This window comes from Danio aesculapii, chromosome 17, assembly GCF_903798145.1.
Source record: "Danio aesculapii chromosome 17, fDanAes4.1, whole genome shotgun sequence".
In the NCBI taxonomy this organism is placed as follows: domain Eukaryota; kingdom Metazoa; phylum Chordata; class Actinopteri; order Cypriniformes; family Danionidae; genus Danio; species Danio aesculapii.
Genome location: NC_079451.1, coordinates 11,730,713 through 11,750,626, shown reverse-complemented (window position 1 = coordinate 11,750,626; position 19,914 = coordinate 11,730,713). Strand labels below are relative to the sequence as shown.

At 37.1% G+C, this 19,914-nt stretch overlaps 1 protein-coding gene across 1 annotated transcript in view; it reads right to left on the bottom strand.

Annotated features, from left to right (window-relative positions):
• The window catches only part of jmjd1ca (jumonji domain containing 1Ca), a 157,196-nt gene that overhangs the window by 22,021 nt on the left and 115,261 nt on the right, over positions 1-19,914 (bottom strand). The window contains exon 6 of the mRNA XM_056477224.1: positions 961-1,066. Coding sequence (XP_056333199.1) covers positions 961-1,066 — 106 coding nt within the window. The remainder of the gene's footprint in view (positions 1-960; positions 1,067-19,914) is intronic.

The following is a 19,914-nucleotide window of genomic DNA, read 5'->3' as shown; positions in this document are numbered from 1 at the left end:
TGAGACATGGAGCACAGATGTCTTGACTATTTTGGAGGTAATAAATAATATAATAACACTAATACCGAAATGGCAAATGACCAAAACAACATTTCAGATGCGTTACATCGTGCTCAGCCTGCTGGTTTATTCATTCACACACATTGTAATCACCACATGATCTTTTATAACAAAATCACTTGACCTTTTTTAATGTGCAACCTGGAATCTGTTCAGTAAAAATGTTTTCATTGTAGTTTATGTGTATCTTTTCTTTTCGAATAAAAATGTTGTCCTACTCAGTCATGAGTAGTTATTTTCAAAATTGATGCACATCTTGGCGTTTCCATCAACCGTTTTTTAATGCACATATCCAAAATGCACATAAAAGTAGTTGGATGGAAACATAGCTAATTATAATACATAGCACATAATCAGAAGCAGAGATTATCACCATCATTGCAAACAATTTGTATTTTGTTATTCTTAGATGCAATAATGCAGAAACAGAAGACATTTGTTCATTGCACATGATGCTGTTCTGGCTCGTTACAACAGAAACGCTGATTAGCATGAAGCAGGTCATTTTTATTGTGTATCGCTGACCCAAGTATATTAAGCTAATGAACATGTTTGTCGGAATAATTGTTTGTTTTGCATATTATTAATTCGAGTAAACAGCAGTTGTATTTTTTTAACATACTATCTTGTGCCTGAGAAATCATAGTAATAGCTTTATTCAAATCCAGTCATAGCGTGTGAATGCAGACAAAGATATTCAGTATATCCAAAATGCTCTCTTTATAACTATACAAGCAACAATATTTGATGGTATGCCTTTCAGATTTGTATCAGATCAACTTAAACATCCTCATCGAGCAAGAAAAAGCAGAACAGATACCACACACAAACCACAACACAGAACTGTCACATGGATCTGCAGTGGGAAACAGAAAACGGAGAGAACGCAGGCTTGAATACCTTGCTGAAGAGTTTTATGGAATTGGTTCTGTTTGAGCCAGGCCTGGACCTGTTCCTGCAGAGGCGGATCATCTCTCACAGCTGGATTTCCACCATCCACTTCATCCTTAAACAGCAAAAAGACACAGCTTGAGATCTGAGATTCAGAGATTTTTTCTTCTCTCTCTCTCTCTCTTTCTCTTTGAGTAGTGCTGAAGATTTTATCTAGTATGATCACACTGAAAGCTCCAGAAGAGAAGATGAAGATGAAGGAAAGCAACAGTTGTGAGCCAGACAGCTGGGGGAGGGATGACAGAGAAAGAACACACACACACTCACAGCATTACACATGGCATTACTCATCCATGTACACAATAGACACACCTCCTCACTGTACAAACACACACACACACACACACACACACACACATATAAGACTGGAAATTACGTAATGGTAGTGTGCGAGGGATATTTAAGCCGAACTGCAGCTGAACTCCCACAACCTCTGCCTGTCACACACACAGCTCATAAACACAATATCCTTCCTAAAAAAAGATTACATCACACGTCTCTCTTTTTTTCCCTTTTCTGTCACTTACATTCCGCACGTAATGTATTAAAAGTTCTCATGCACGGTGTCTGACAGTAAACACACACTCATATAACTCTCCATGCACCTGTCATTTACAGTTTATTCATGTATTTATTGTAACAATGATATCTGCTGAATGTGTGGGTTCACATACAATCCTACAAATACATGTTGCAAACTGGGGATTGATTAGGGTTTTTGCATTGATGCCATTGAAGAACCATTTTTGGATTCTTCAAATGACCTTTAGGAGAATTGTTGTTATTTAGTTTTTGTTTATTTAGTGTTTAGTGTATATTTTTTGAATGTTTAATCACTAGAAAAAACCTTTTGCGCAACAAAGTTTCTATGGATATTAAAGGTTCTTCATGTAACCATTAATGCCAAAAATGAGGATTTTGTTGTAAATTAAAAATATAATTAGTTATTTCATATTTACACAATTTACAATTAATGCTAATTTACTAATAATTACTATTTTTAATTTACACTATTATTTTATTTTATAATTACTAATAATTTAACACTAATTAGGGATGTCCAGATCTGACCACGTGATCGGAAATCGAGCCCAATCATGTAGTTTCAGACTTGATCGTAATTGGACGTTACTTTTGGATCAGGACTCGAATATATATATTCTCATTATTTTATAAAACATTAATAATTATGTGGTGACACAGAGTTAGACCTCTTTCATGACCACACAGAAACAGCAACGCGTGTGGCATGACATTACTTTGTTGCAGAGATGCTATTAGTTAAATTCCGGCAAAGTAGAACGCGGAAGCAGCTTGAAGCGGTAGGCAGTATGTCTGCGGTCTGGAGGTATTATAAAGTCGATGACGACAACATTGCCATAGCAAACTGTGAGCTATGTAAACTGCTGGGTATTTTAAGTTCAGGTGCTATTTGTTTCATTCATTCATTGATTTTCTTTTCGGCTTAGTCCCTTTATTAATCTGGGGTCGCCACAGTGGAATGAACCACCAACTTATCCAGCATTTTTTTTATGCAGCGGATGCCCTTCCAGCCGCAACCCATCACTGAGAAACCCATACACACTCATTCGCACACATACATACACTATGGACAATTTAGCTTACCAAATTCACCTGTACCGCATGTCTTTGGACTGTGGGGGAAACCGGAGCACCCGGAGGAAACCCACGCAAATGCAAGGAGAACATGCATACTCCACACAGAAACGCCAACTGACCCAGCCGAGGCTTGAACCAGCGACCTTCTTGCTGTGAGGCGACAGCACTACCCACTGCGTTGCCCACTATTTGATTTTATATTAGATTTTTAAAAAAATATTTACTGTTGTATTAAAAGTCCGAAAGTGAAGAATTGATGTTATTTATTACTTGATTGTTCAAGCTACCTCACAGAAGTGCTCTGTTTGTTAACAGAGTTGTTGAATGTTAAAATAAGGTGAATTAAATAAAACATAAGAAACTTCCTGGATCTGTTTCTTCACTCTTCTTTATTCTTTTTTATGTATTATAGAAGTGTAGTATTAGATCCCTAATACTAATAATTACTATTTACTAATAATTATATACAAATGCCCTTTTTTGTGTATTTGGGCTATGTTAACCTTTTTGTTTGAAAAGCTGATTCATTCCATATAAATCTTGATATGAATTTTGTGCCCCTAACAACAAAAACAAAACAAATAAAGTGGACAGCTGGTTTTATTTGCAGAATTTGACTGCAAATAAAGATTTTGACAGATTTTAACTGCAGAAAATGAAAATGCAAAAAAACAAAACAAAACAAAAAAAACAAATCAGAGCTTTGAGGTCCTGTTTTTAGGGGTTTTTTTTTACAGTGAAAAACTCCCATCAAAACCTGCATAGCCACAGCACACAGCTAAATTGATTCAGCTATTGGAAATAACCTATAACTTATCAGTTTTAATATATCAACAATTTTGTTATGATTGTATAATGATTAACTGGGTTCCCACATTAATACAAATGTCAAATTTCCCTGAATTACCCTGACCTATAATGAATAGAAAGACAGGCAGCCGTTGTGTTGAGTAAACCCTCCAGAATTTTGTGATTCTGCAAATGTTAGATTTAATGGAAAATCAAGCAAATGGGACAAAATTTAGATGAGCTTGTGAATTTACTTATTTATTTATTTATTGATTTTTTTGATATCGATAACTGATAACACTTAAGATTTGGAGGCCGATAACCGATATATTAGCCGATAAATATGAATATTTCAAACCTTTATGTATTTTATACAGTGAACAACTTTACACCCTATCAAACGTATCTACTATGATAAAGAATATGGTTATTAACGCACAGCAATACCACACAAAGAAAGTACAGACTTTGAAGAATTAAAGAATGTGAGGAAAGCTCCGTTATAGTGCACTGGACAAGTCTGAACAAATTCGACTCACACGTGCGCGAGGCAAGCAGTTCTGTACAATTACATAATCTATCGTCTTAAAGATATCAGCCTAATTTTGGTATCAGACCGATAACAATTAAAAACAGCATTTATTGGCCGATATCGATATAGTCCCCGATATATCATGCATCCCTACATTATATTCACATAGAGAAAGTGGTCATCTGGTGTGTCATACCTCTAGTTATTATTAAAAACAGACACCAATGGTTCTTGAGGTCAAAAAAGTAACGATTATGTGCACATTTATTTATATTTTCACAGCAACATAAGGGTGTACTCACACTAGGTACAGTTACCTTGAACTATGTCGAAGCGCATTTGTCCCTCTCACCCAATGACCTGCACTCACACTGCATTTTGCCTTATTAAACTGAGCACGCTTACGTCATTGATGTCGCTCAGCACAGTGGAGATTGCTTTAGTTATATTGTTTTGTATTATTTTGAGTTGTTTGGGATGAAGGGACACACAGTAAAATATTTTGCCGAAGAGATCCACAATTTTTGACGCTCATAAATCGTCATACAAGTCATCATGCTGCTTGTATTAGGAGGTTTGCTGAAGGTGGACCCGATTCGGAGCACTCACACTTGTCAAACAAACCAGGAAATGTGCCCAGGGTACGGTTCAGATAGCCTAGTGTAAGTACACCCTAAGAAACGACGTAAACATTCCCGCAAATCTTAAGAAAAGTTGCCACAACATTAGTAATTTTAGGCTGCAAAAAATTATTTTTGGTGCAAAATCCATTAGGGACTGGTTAAGTACTCTGCAGGCAATAAAAACAGCCTCAGAAAGTGTTTTAAAAGATAAAGCCTGGTGACTGCATTTGTCTGCTAGGTTGCAAGGAATAAAATGGCAGTGAAAAATAGCCTAACCATAATAACAGGCATAACACGTGAAACAACATAATAAAGATGATAGGGGAAAAACTGTTTGATAAATGGGAAGTAAAAGTTCAAAATGACCAACAAAAATCCTTAATATTCCAATGACTTTATGAAAAAATGTAATTATAGATGCGTCCCAAATCGCATACTTATGCACTTTTCTATGCCATTTCGTAGTATAAATAGTCTAAGTAGTGAATAAATACAAATGAGTGCACTTTAAATACCTGAATGATGCACTTATTCAACCAATTTAATGAAGTGTAGACTATTGGACACCTCATGCACTCAACGGCCGCTGCTTTAGCGGAAGAATCAGGGTAACTTCTGTCCTGTCCATATTCGTTTTCAATCAAAAAAAGAAAAGAAAACGGCCGTTTTCAGTTTTGCTCACAAAAAAAAAAAACAAAGAAAAAAACAACAGGATTTTAGCTGGATTTTTGTTTTTAGTGTAGATAGAACAGATAAACGACTTTAAAATTCATTATACACATGTAGGCGGTGCTGAAACGCCCCTTTTCCTCTGATTGGTCAACCAAATCTGAGCTTGTGACGTCTCCCTCAAAATAATAGTCCTCTGCCGATCAGCACCCAGGCTTTTAATTATTATTTTTTAATTATATATATATAAACTAAGTTTACATATTATATCATTTGATCAGTTAGCTGGCTTACATTCATTGTGTACGCATAAATTAAATAAAAAATGTAAATTAGCAGTATTATTAGACATTTGTCATTAAAATAAGGTTATACTGTAGTTCGCTGTCAAACGTCTTACTGCTGTGCACCTGATGCTAGGCAAAGATAGCAATTTCCGAGCAGAACCTGGTTTGCATGATTGTTTCAGAGCTTCTGTAGGCCTAAATAATAATAATAATAATAATAATAATAATAATAATAATAAGCTTATAATAATAATACCTTAGTGTTACTTTATTGCTTAGTTTTTTAATAGTTGCAGAACCAGAATAAGAACACATTGTATATATAAGCCTATTATTTTGAGGGTGATGTCACAAGCTCAGATTTGGTTGACCAATCAGAGGAAAAAGGGCGTTTCAGCATCGCCTACAAGTGTATAATGAATTTTAAAGTCTTTATCCCTTTTCCTACCCTAAACCAATAAATGGAAATTGAGCCAAAATCTTTTTTTGTTTGTTTTTTGTGAGCAAATAACCCCCGAAAAACGGCCGTTTCCTTAGTTTTCCTTTTTTTTGTTTAAAACGGAAATGGAATGGACGGAAGATACCCTGATTTGGAAGGGGTAAAGCTTTCAGGCAGTGATCTTGGATTACTTTATTTATTTTGGATTGTGAAAGCAAAATTCTCCTACGAAAGTGATTATAGCGCCTCCCGATGGTAAATATGGTTATACTCATGGCAGGTACAGTAATATTTGATAGTTTGGTCATTTACTTGGTCATTTTACCAATTTGGTAACCGTCAAACGTCATCAGGGAAACGGTTTGAATTTACGCTTAGTAAAAAAAACAGTGTTCTATTTGGGATGACACTACATACATATAATATGCTGTTGAGTGTGTAAGTGTATAGTGTGCCATTTGGGACGCAGTTTATAAATAGAAAATTTCCTGAATTTCAAGAATAGATTTTTTAAAATGAGATGTGAAAAATTTAGCATTTATTGGCCGATATTTCATGTTTAGCTATAAAATTTAAAACCATAATCATATTTTACTATGCTCTACTGTGTTCTTCTGTTAATTGACAATAAGTGGATCAGCATACGTAGATTATTATCAGTTATTTAGTTTTTAAGGCTGAAATAGCAGTCAAATCCAATCATAGTTTTCAGAACTCTTTCTCTCTGTCCATCATTCTCCATCTGGCTAGTCTAATGTCCCAGTCCAATTTCTCCTCTGCGACTCATACAGCTGACCCCTGAGACTGTATCATCATATTCCATCTTTCATCTCACACACAAACACATGCACACTCACACAGGCTCAGGTGCAGGAAACACAAATCTTCCACATCAAAACTGTGAAGTGTTAAAGAGACTCATAACTGACAGAAACTGCCAAACTGAATAAAAGAAAGATGATGACACTGACTGTGCTGATGTTTATCCAGCATGACACATTTATCAGTGCTAGACACAAACTGCTCTTGACTTTAGATGTGTACATCATACCAAATTTGAGTCAGCCTGTATCAGCATTTTTTATTTATTTATTTACATTTTTTGAGCAAGTATCTGGATCTGCTTGATAAGGATGGAATTGAAGCTGATGATACCAGGGATTTACAGTATGCTTGTCGATAACTCCCACATCTCAAAGCCAAGGTATTAAAATTGCCATATAACCAAATTCATTAACCTTATGAAAAGTTAAGCAATCACACAGGTAAGTAAATTATCAAATTACAGTGATACTCATAAAGCTTGGGATATGAAATAATGTCGTTCAGATGGTATCATTATTCAAATGAATGTATATAAACAATAATAGTATATTCTGAAGAACTCCTATTGTAGCTTAATGGGATGATAATTATTGTCAGATTCTTGCTCATCTCTGTCTGATCTTGATTTTGCAATCTGCATATGTGAATATGTGAATAATATGAATATTAATTAATTTGTGAAGCCAACATAATGCAATGCAGAATGTGCAAAGAATGCAGCGGTTAAAAGAAATACTCACAGCCTGTGGTCATTTTGCTCAAGGCACAGTGGTACATATTTAATTAATTAATTCATTCATAATTCATTCATTTTCTTTTCGGCTTAGATTATTCATCCCTTTATTAATCTGGGGTCGCCACAGCGGAATGAACTGCCAACTTATCCAGCATATGTTTTTACGCAGCGGATGCCCTTCCAGCTGCAACCCATTTCTGGGAAACATCCATAAACACTCATACACTACAGACAATTTAGCTTACCCAATTCACCTGTACCGCATGTCTTTGGACTGTGGGGGAAACCGGAGCACCCGAAGGAAACCCACGCAGATGCAGGGAGAACATGCACACTCCACACAGAAACGCCAACAGACCCAGCCGAGGCTCGAACCAGCGACCTTCTTGCTGTGAGGCGACAGCACTACCTTCTGCACCACTGCATTGCCACATATTTAATTCTAAATGATTATTGTATAATAATGCACTGTGTACATGAGGGAAATAATTATTCAACATGTCACAATTTTTCTCAGAAAATATATTTTGGATTATTGTTTTGCTGAAATGTCCACTCTGGTTTCATCTTCATCATCCTGCTAAAGTAGATGTTGAACTGAAGCAGCTAATAGTCATTGATGAAGGGCAGAGGGTTGCTGAGAGATTACTGGGAGATTTCAGTTGCTGTCTGGGCTTTCACTGCCTTTCTACATCTCCCTTTCTTCGTGTGTTCAATACTTTTTCCTGTGTCTTTTCATTTTATTACACATAAATATATTATTTGTAAACTAATTGATATTGTTGTCTTTGCATATATGGATTTCTTTGATTGTTACCAACATCTGGTTAAAATTCCAAGTCAACAGCACCTTTAGAAATATGTTTTCTGAGAAAAATGGTGACATGTGCAATACTTATTTCCCCCACTGTATATAGCTAGATATTATTAATGTCTTCTGTACATGTTTTGACTTGTGCAAAGTATGTAAAATTCTCAAAGTTCTTCAAATGATTTCAATACAGATTACAGTAATGGCCAATTTAATGGTTAATAGTCATAAATGTAAATATTTGCTTCTGACAGCAGTGAGATCACATACGCAGGAGTTACTGTAGTTTTTGTACGGCACAGCTGAATGGGCCAAATGCACACACTCACTCATATGATGTTACTTTTATCCAACAGTTCTATAAATAAGTTGATATAGAGTATCTGTTATTTGCAGTCACTATATAGCCAGCTATTTATTCATCAATGACAACAGCTTACAATGTTTTGATGTAATTGTGTAGCCATGACAGTCATTTTTGTTGTTAAAATGACAAACTGCTTTGACTCATTTACTTAAGCACTTTAAATAAAATAAATGAATATTTAATTCAGGCTTTGAAGACTGAGAATTATTCCATTTCTTTAAGCCTTTGGTTTAGTCTCTGATTTATCAGTGGTCGCCACAGTTGAATGAACCGCCAATTACACTGGTATCTGTTTTATGCAGCGGATTCTGTAGTAAATCATTTCTGATATTTGCTTGATAATGTTACAGATTTAAAAGGATCCTTGCAACCTTTTAAAACCTTATATGGTTTAAGTTTTAACGACCAATGAAAGTTGCTGAGATTTTTATATCAGTATGTTGTGTCACTTGTATAGTTTTAAATGGGGAAAAGTGTAACGGTTAATATGGTAAATGAAGCCCCGCCTACTAGTACAGGATCCAATCAGCCATCGTTACAGATTGACGAGTCACCGGGGGAAGGGCTTGGACCAGATGTACATTTCTGCAGCTTTTGAGTGATTCAAACAATTAGAAATGAATCTAAAAACAAAGTTGTTGTTTAATTTTTTGTTGATTCCTAATATGAAATTTAATCAAGAGCTTGGCAAGCAATTTGGACAATTTGACGTTTTTCCCATCAGAGAAAAATCGCCACTCCAAATGTGAAAGCAAATGATCAGATCTTGTTTGAAGATTATTCATTCATTTTCTTTTCGGCTTAGTCCCTTTATTAATCTGGGTTTGCCACAGCGGCATGAACCGCCAACTTATCCAGCACATGTATTACGCAGCGGATGCCCTTCCAGCCACAACCCATTACTGGGAAACATCCATACACACGCAATCACACACACACTACAGTCAATTTTAGCATACCCAATTCACCTGTACCACATGTCTTTGGACTTGTGGGGGAAACGGGAGCACCAGGAGGAAACCCACATGAACACGGGAGAACATGCAAACTCCACACAGAAACGCCAACTAACCCAGCCAAGCTTGCTGTACTACCCACTGCGCCACCGTGTCGCCGTTTGAAGATTATCAAAAGTATTTTTTTTTCAGTGGATTAACTTGCATGGATGAATTGTTCACCTAAAGAATATCAACCTGCGCTAGCAAAATAAACATAGTAAACTTTTATTTCACACAGACTCTAAAATGCCTTAAATTTAAAGGTAGATAAGCGGGAATTGTAATGTAGCTTAATGTGATTGTTACATTTTGAGAAAGCGTGTGGTTTAATTCATTCCAAACTCTGCATGCTTCAAATAAATACACAGCTATTTGGGTCTTCTAAAGCCAATATACATTAACACCACCCAACACAGACAGCCAGCAGATTACAGCACGTCCCTTCTCAGATAACCCATGACCTGACAATGTAATGCTGCACTGTATACGGGGGTTGCACCAGGCTAATCAACATATTCCTGCAGTTCCCATAAGAGCTAATGTCACGCCACATTTACACATAATATTAAAGGGTTAGTCAACTCTGTTAGCTAACTTCTGTTATTAATTACTCACCCCTGTGTCCCTAAAACATTTGTTCATCTTCAAAAGATAAATTAAGATACTTTAGATGAAATCTGAGATCTCTCTGACCCTCCATAGAAAGCAACAGTGCTTAATATTGTAAAAACGAAGAGTTAAATGTTAGCCAGTGTCTTCTCTTCCACATTAGGGTGCGAGTTTACAACAATGTGATGTACAGACATTAGAGTCAGCAGCAAGTGTCGAATTGTCAAAAGTAAACACACCCTGATTGGATATGAAGACACATTTGTTTTTACTTAATATGAATATAGTTGAACCACTGAAGTCACTGAATGTTTTTGGTTCGTTTTCTGGACTTCGTATTGGGAGAGCTCTCTGATTTCATCTAAAATATCTTAATTTGTGTTCAGAATATGAACAAAGGTCTCGGGGTATTGTGATGATATGAAGGGGATTGATTAATAGCAGAACTTTCATTTTTGGGTGAACTAACCCTTTAAGATGTGTTTTCAGCTATCCAGTCACTAAGGTCAATAAATACAGGTATAAACAGGGTCTAAAACATTTTGATCTTTTAAATACCTTCAAAGTTAGACTCTGAAAAATGCTTTCAATCAGTTTGCGTTTAGAATGTCCAATCTACTCAAACTGCTATAAAAACACCTATTTTCTCTCTAACAGATTTTAGAAACTGCACCAAAATTAGTTATTCATGCTTCCCTGTCTTGTACCAATAATAAAATACACTCACAGGCCACTTTATTAGGTACACCTGTCTAACTGCTCTTTAACGCAAAGGTCTAATCAGAGCATGTACACATGGTCAAGATGATCTGCTGCAGTTCAAACAGAGCATCAGAATGGGGAAGAAAGGGGATTTAAGTGACTTTGAACATGACAAGGAGTTCACTGTACTCAAATGGCCTCCACAGTCACCAGAGCTCTATCAAATAGAGCACCTTTATGATGTGGTGGAACGGCAGAGTTGCATCATGTCAGCTGCGTGATGCTATCATGTCAATATGGACCAAAATCTCGGTGGAATATTTGCAGTACCTTGTTGAATCTTTGCCACGATGTATTAAGGCAGTTTTGAAGCCAAAAGGGGGTCCCAACCCGGTACTAGTAAGGTGTACCTAATAAAGTGGCCGGTAAGTGTAAGTATTGGGAAATTCCCTGAAATTTAGTGAAATCTCAACAGTATCTACATTTCTAATATCTCAACAATCTTCTACCAGCACCAGTAACTATGCTGTTATATGCATCATTACTCTGAGGTAAAAGCTGCTCGGTTTTTTTATCTGATGTAAGATATTGGTCATCCCACCCCTAAAAATGATTACCAACAGCTCACCGCAGTAGGGCCAAGAGCTGCTGCCCAGCTGTGTAGGTGCCATGTGTGTGCGAGTGTTTGTGTGTGTGAAACTCATTCTAATAATATCAGTGTATGTGTGTGAGAGAGAAAGAGCGAGCGGCCATCTCTGATTACTATCTGCCCTTGCATAGCAAACATAAGGCTGTGTGTGTGTGTGTGTGTGTGTGTGTGTGTGTGTGTGTGTGTGTGTGTGTGTGTGTGTGTGTGTGTAAGTAAGACAGCAGACTGCATGAGAGAGGGAATGAGAGAGAAGGAGAGCAGGAGTGTGTGTGTGTGTGTGTGTGTGTATTACTCATCCGTGCTTCAGTTCTCAGGACGAAGAGAAGACATGATTTATTCATTTACCCGCAGGCAGGTTTTGATCTCTCTCTCTTTCTCTCTCTGGCTCAGACTCTCTTTCTTGTCTCGCTCACACAAACATACTCTCTCTCTCTCTCTCTCTCTCTCTCTCTCTCTCCTGCTGTTTCTGTGCCTCTCTCACCTCACACTCTATTTCTCTCTTTGACAAACACACACACACATAAACACACGGCTCTGCTTCACTGGCCTTTGGGGGGAGTGAATGGAGGAGGAATGAGAGAGGAGATAATAAGACGGGGGGATGAGGGAGGTGTGATTGGAGAGAGCGTTACGTGGGCAGGATGAAGGGCAAATTGAGCTAACGATGATGGTAAGGTTAATTAGTGTTAATTAGTGCATTACAGCGCTGCTTCCTTTGATTGGTGAGCTGTTTTACTCTGCTTTTAAAGTTCTGCAAACAATCTGAAATCCACTCACTTCATCAATCAAGACAAACACACACACACACACACACTTGCTCTGTAAACAAAAGATATAGAAAAAATATAGAACACACAAACACACAATACATGATCACAATCTCATTAAGCCCAAAACACACAAACTGTAAACCTGACAGAGAACACACCCACATACACACTCAAACATACACACACACACACACACACACACACAAACACAAATATGTACTTACACAAACACATCTGCACACACATATGCACAACACACACACAAACACATGCACACATACTCTGAAAACAAAAGCCTTAGCCTTACACACAATACATGATCACAATCTCATTAACTCAAACACACACACACACATGAACACACAGACTTTAGACCTGACAGAGACTGCACACACAAACACACGCACACACACAAACACATCTACATACGCACACACATTCACAAACACATGCACAAACATGCGTAAAAACACACACAAACAAACTCAATTAAACACACACATACACACACAAGCACACGTGTAAACACACACGCACAAACACACACATGCAAAAACATTAACTTAATATAATTTTAAACCTGACAGAGGAAACACTCACATACACACCCAAACACGCATACACACACACATGTACAAACACATGCAAACAAAAACACACCTATGTACCCACAATACATGATCACGATCTCATTAACCCCAAAACACACACATATGCACACACAAACTGTAAACCTGACAACAACACACACACAAACACATCTACAAATGCACACACACATTCACAAACACACATAAAAGCACGGACAAACGTACAAACTCAATTGCAGACACACACACACAAGCACACATGTAAACAGACACACACAAGCACACACACATGCAAACACATCCACATAACACAAATTGTAAACCTGACAGAGAACACACTCACAAACACACACAAACATACACACATACACACAATTATGCACACACAAACACATATGCACACACATCTGCACAACACATACACTAACACACGTGTATAAATACATGCACACACAAACACACGCATGCACATACACACACATACACTCTGAAAACAAAACCTTTTGCCTCATAAACACACAATACACAATCACAATCTAATTAACCCCAAAACACACACGCATATGAACACACAAACTGTAAACCTGATAGAGATAAAACACACACACAAACACATCTACATATGCACACACATTCACAAACAAGCGTAAAAACACATACGTACAAACTCAATTAAACACACACACAAATACACACACAAGCACGCATGTACTGTAAACACACACACACACACAAACAATCACACACTTGCAAAGACATTCACATAACACAAATTGTAAACCCGACAAAGAACACACCCACATACACACACACACACAAACATAAGCACACAAACACACACAAACATACACGCAAACACATACACACACAAATATTCACACACACATGCGCACAACACATACACAAACACACGTGTACAAGCAAATGCACACACAATACATGATCACAATCTCATTAACCCCAAAACACACACACATGCACACACAAACTGTAAACCTCACAGACAACACACACAAACAAACGCATCTACATACATGCACACATTCACAAAAACGTGCACAAACATGCATGAAAACATGCACACAAATACACACACAAGCACACATGTAAACGCACACACACATGCAGTCATATCCACATAACACAAATTGTAAACCTGACAGCGGAAAAACCTGCATACACACACAAACACATGCACATACACAGGCACACACACAGGCACACACACAAACACATCTACACATACACACGCGCAGAACAGAAAAACATATACACACAAACACACACAAAAATACACACAAACAGGCACACACAAATATGCACACACACCAACACATTTATACACACACACACACACACACACACACACACACACGCACACACACACACACACACACACACTGAAAATAAAAGCCTCATAAATATGGAACACACAATACAGGATCACAATCTCATTAACCCCAAAACAAACACACACACACATGGACACACAAACTGTAAACCTGACAGAGACAACACAGACACGGAAACACATCTACATACGCACATAAAACATGCACAAACATGCATGAAAACACAAATACACACACACGCACACACACACAAATGACAAATGAGATGAAGGCACAGGTACTGAGGAACACATGGACTCAAACACACACTCCAGAGAAGGAGCAACACAGAGTAAACATGCCGATCAGAAAATGAGATCTATTATCAAGCCGCTTCATTTATTGTGTGTATTCTTTATCTAATTTAGCAGAGCATAATGAAGGTTTAACCGCAAAAAATCTGCAACTGCCAAGGTGATCTTTATGGCAGCCGCTCTCTTCACAACAGCATGAAATTATCTCCATTTACACTATTAATATTGACTTCTAGTCTTGAGGTACAAAGTTGGAGTTCGCACAGTAGAGCGTGATGCTAACACTGCCAAGGTCAAGAGTTTGAGCAATGCAAGAGATGCTGAATGCAATGCCATTCACTCTGGATTAAAGCATCTACCAAAACGCATATGAAATTAAATTAAATAGAAAGTGAAGAGCTGTGCGACATTCTGTTCAGTGCCAAAGGCAATCATTCAGAACCGGCTCAGTGTGTAAACAAAAATGCGTTGACAGTTGAGCAAACATGATGGTTAGCTTGTATTTAAGAGCTTAGTTAGCTCGTATTTAGTTTTATCCTTAAGCAGTGGTTCTCGGCTATTTCATTAGCTGAAAGCAAGTAATCTTTTTAGCATACATACAACTTCAACGTAACCAGCTTTAATGTCAGGCAATCATGAAATAATTAATTGACATTATTATAAAATATGAGTGATAACGCACACAATACTTTATCCACCATTCAGAATTGTTATATTTTTTAGATTCTTCTCTTCAGAAAAGCAGATGCATTTATAGAGTGCATTAGTGTTTTAGGCAGTCCTTCTTCCACAAGCACTTTTCCAATTTATTTTCCCATAGGGATTTAAAAAAAGGTCTTTACGGTGATTACAAGCTTTGACACGAAGCTAAGAAGTGTATGAAAATCAGACAGAAAGACGTACACTACCTGATAAAAGTCTTGTCGTTGATCTCAGTTGTAAGAGCTATCAATAATAACTTGATTTCTAGTTGATCATTTGGAAAAGTGTCAGACGGTAGATTTTTCTGATCAATCATCTGTTGATTTGCATCCCAATCATCACAAATACTACAGACCTATTGGAACCCACATGGACCCAAGATTCTCACAGAAATCAGTAAAGTTTGGTGAAGGAAAAAGAAATCTGCGAGAGATCTGCAGAGTGGATGGCAACATCAACAGCCTGAGGTATCAAGACATTTGTGCTGCCCATTACATTACAAACCACAGGAGAGGGCAAATTCTTCAGGAGGATAGCGCTCCTTCTCATACTTCAGCCTCCGCTAAGATGGTCAAGGTGCTCTAGGATTGGCCAGCCCAGTCACCAGACATGAACATTATTAAGCATGTCTGGGGTAAGATGAGGAGGAGGTGAACCCAAAGGATCTTGATGAACTCTGGGAGTCCTGCAAGAACACTTTCTTTGCCATTCCAGATGACTTTAATAAGTTATTTGAGTCATTGCAGAGATGTATGGATGCAGTCCTCCAAACTAATGGGAGTCAAACATAATATTAATTCTTTTTCCACTGCACCATGACTTTATATTCTATACTGTACATTATCTCTGTTAAGTGACAAGACTTTTGTCAGAGCAAAGTCAGACCTTACTGTCCTAATTAAATCATTAAAAATCAAGGCATGATCATATTTCATTTTGGTAAAATAAGCGTAATCTAGAGGCGTTTGCCTTTCATATAAGCTACCTCTGATACCAAATGATCAACAAGAAGTCAAGTTATTATTTGCTGTTTCTTAAAACTTGGATTGGCAACAAGATTTTTGTTGGGTAGGATGTACATATACATGCATATATATATGTACAGTTGAAGTCAGAATTATTAGCCCCGCTTTGAATTTGTTTCTTTTTTAAATATTTCCTAAATGATGTTTAACAGATCAAGAAAATTTTCACAGTATGTCTGATAATATTTGTTTTATTTCAGCTAGAATAAAAGCAGTTTATAATTTTTTAAAAAGCAATTTTAAGGTCAAAATCATTAGCCCCTTTAAGCTATATTTTTCTTGATAGTCTACAGAACAAACCATCATTATCCAATAACTTGCCTAATTACCCTAACCTGCCTAGTTAACCTAAATAACCTAGTTAAGCCTTTAAATGTCACTTTAAGCTGTATAGAAGTGTCTTGAAAAATATCTAGTCAAATATTATTTACTGTCATCATGGCAAAGATAAATCAGTTATTAGAATTATTTAAAGTATATGAGTTATTTAAAGTATTATGTTTAGAAATGTGTTAAGAAAATCTTCTCTCCATTAAACAGAAACTTGGGAAAAAATAAACAGGGAGGCTAATAATTCAGGGGGGTTAATAATTTTGACTTCAAATGTCTATATAGCTTTGTTGATGATAAGACTTTCAAAAAATGTATTAACATCAATACCTACTTTTCTTGATCTAGTCGGCAATAACATTGTTTTACTTGAAACAAATGCGTAAGTTCAAACTGTGCAATTCTAGACAAACTTATGTAGCCATAAAATCAGTTACACCAGTTAACTGGTTTAGCTTTTTTGAGGTTTAGTGGTTGAACTGCAGTTTCATCCAAAAGTTCTGTTTGACTGTTGTGTCTGTGCTGGTCTACGGGATGTGCACGGTGAGATGGGTAGACAGACAGACAGACAGACAGACAGACAGACAGATAGACAGACAGACAGACGGGTCACATGACGAGTGAGATGACCTCAGTCTAGCGCACAGCCAAAGCATCACCACGGCAACATGTGCAAGAGAGATGTTGGGCTGATCCAACTATTGCATCAGGAAGAGAGAGAGAGATGAGTAGGGGAGAAACAGAGAGAAAAACAAGCATGCAGACAGATTATTGAAAAGGACGAGCTTGTGTGTTTGTAGCAGCTTGTGTTTACGTATGTAGAGAGAAAGATTATAGCTGGAGAGAGGAGGAAGAGTACAAACATCCTTATGCTGCTTTGCCATGGTAAGAAGAGAGAGATGGAGAAGTGTGTGTAATGAGAAGATGGACAGAAATGCTTGATTGTGTGAGAGAGAGGTGATGAAGTAGATGAGATAATGACAAACAGAGGAGCATGAGAGTATCAGACTGACACACACTGAAAGTGTGCTCATAAAAGAGTGCTCATAAAAAATTAATGCAGGAGTCTGAAGAAGACCTGTCCAGAAGAGAAGAACTGAGAGCACTGAATCATGGACTGAGAGAGAGAGAGATGTACCTTTCTCTTAGACAGAAATATCCACAAAGCAGAGCACAAAAGTTCATTTCATACTGAAGAGGGTGTCTAAGTTGAGGGTTCGGGCAAGATTAGGAAACCTGTCTGAAAACAGTAATTTTCCTTAACCTTATGTGCAGAAAACAGCAAACTTTACATGAGTGAGAGGCTCATGGGTAGGGCCAGACAGAATAAGTGGCCAATTTTAGGTACTTCTCAATGATTTTGAGAGTATAATTTTCTCATATAATATATCTACTAAAAGACAGAAAATATTACTTTACAAATTGTATTGTACATAAATCATATAAACATCTGCATATTATTCAATAATGTTACTGAAATGAATATAAAAATGGAACAAATAAATATATGTACACGCATTTACATAAAGTAAATGAGCAGACTTAATGATGGGCTAAATAAATCTGCAGATTTCTGCTTGTGCATATTCCGTGTGGGCCTAGTCATGTGTACTGATGAGACCAAGGGGACGACCCAGGTCACGCTGGAGGGACTAGGTCTCTCTGCTTGCCTGGGAATGCCTTGGGATCGGTAAACTCTTGATGGCATACAGCTGCTGCTGACATTTTTGTAATACTGTACAACAATAATTAATAATTTCACTTTACTGTGAGGTTTGGGGTAGGGGTAGACGTTAATAAAATACAAATTAATGAGTAATTTAATAAATAATATGAATTATACTCTGTATAATTACTGTTTTTACATTACTGTGATGGTTGGGGTAAGCGTTAATAAAATATAATTAATGAGTAATTTAATAAATAATATTAACTATATTTGGTACAAGGTTGCTTAGTGGTTAGCACTGTTGCGTAACAGCAAGGTCGCTGGTTTGAGTCCCGGCTGGGTCAGTTGGCATTTGTGTGTGGAGTTTGTATGTTCTCCCCATGTTTGCATGTGTTTCCTGTGGTTTACCCCACAGTCCATACACATGTGCTATAGGTGAATTGAATAAACTAAATTGGCCGTAGTATATGGAAGTGTATGGAAGGGCATCCGCTGCTGGAAGGGCATCCACTGTGTAAAAATATACTGGATAAGTTAGCGGTTCATTCCGCTGTGGCGACCCCTGATAAATAAGGGACTAAGCTAAACGAAAATTAATTAATATTTTATATAATTACTGTTTTTACATTACTGTGATGGATGGGGTAGGTGTTAATAAAAAACAATAAATGGTTCATTTAATAAATTATATGAATAATTCTCATTAACTTCTGGCTTCAGCTGTATCCCTTCTAGCAATAACCAATGAGATCCCCCCAGAGGAGTTGGAGGAAGTGTCTGGGGAGAGGGGGAAGTTTGGGGTTCCCTCCTGAGACTGCTGCGACCCGGCACCAGACAATAGATGGATGGATAGATGGATGGATGGTCATGGGATCAATATTTCCAATGAAATTAGATTTACCGCACCATTTTGTTATAATAGGCTCACATGGTCAGTACGTTTGCATACTCCCTAATGTGATTATAATAAGACTTGGTTTAAACCTCATGTAAACACAATGCTCTGATAAGCTGATTTTAAATCACACAAACATCCATGTCAACACCTTCATCACCCTATTTTCACTGACTAAAATGTACATTATCAAACATACACTGATAAAATGATTCATTGGATTTACTAAATGTTTCTAAGGGAAGTGGTTGCAAACAATTTTTATAAGTTGAATTTAAACAAACAAATTAAGCTGAACATTACTAAATGTAGTTTGTTTGTTTAAATTCAGCCCATAAAATTTGTTTGCAACCACTCTGCTTAAAAACATTTTGTAAATCCAATGAATCATTTTTTTCAGTGCTGTATGTTGAATGAGCTCAGTGACATTATTCTTAAAGGGATAGTTCACCAAATATAAAAAATCCTGTTAATTTACTCCTTTTTCCCAGTAAATTTACTCCCTAATTTACTCCTTAATCCAAGATGTAGGTGACTTTTTTCTTCAGTAGAGCATTAAAGAAGATTTCACTCTTTCTGCAAACGATGGGATCCTCGTGCTCATCACACTGGAGTACAGTA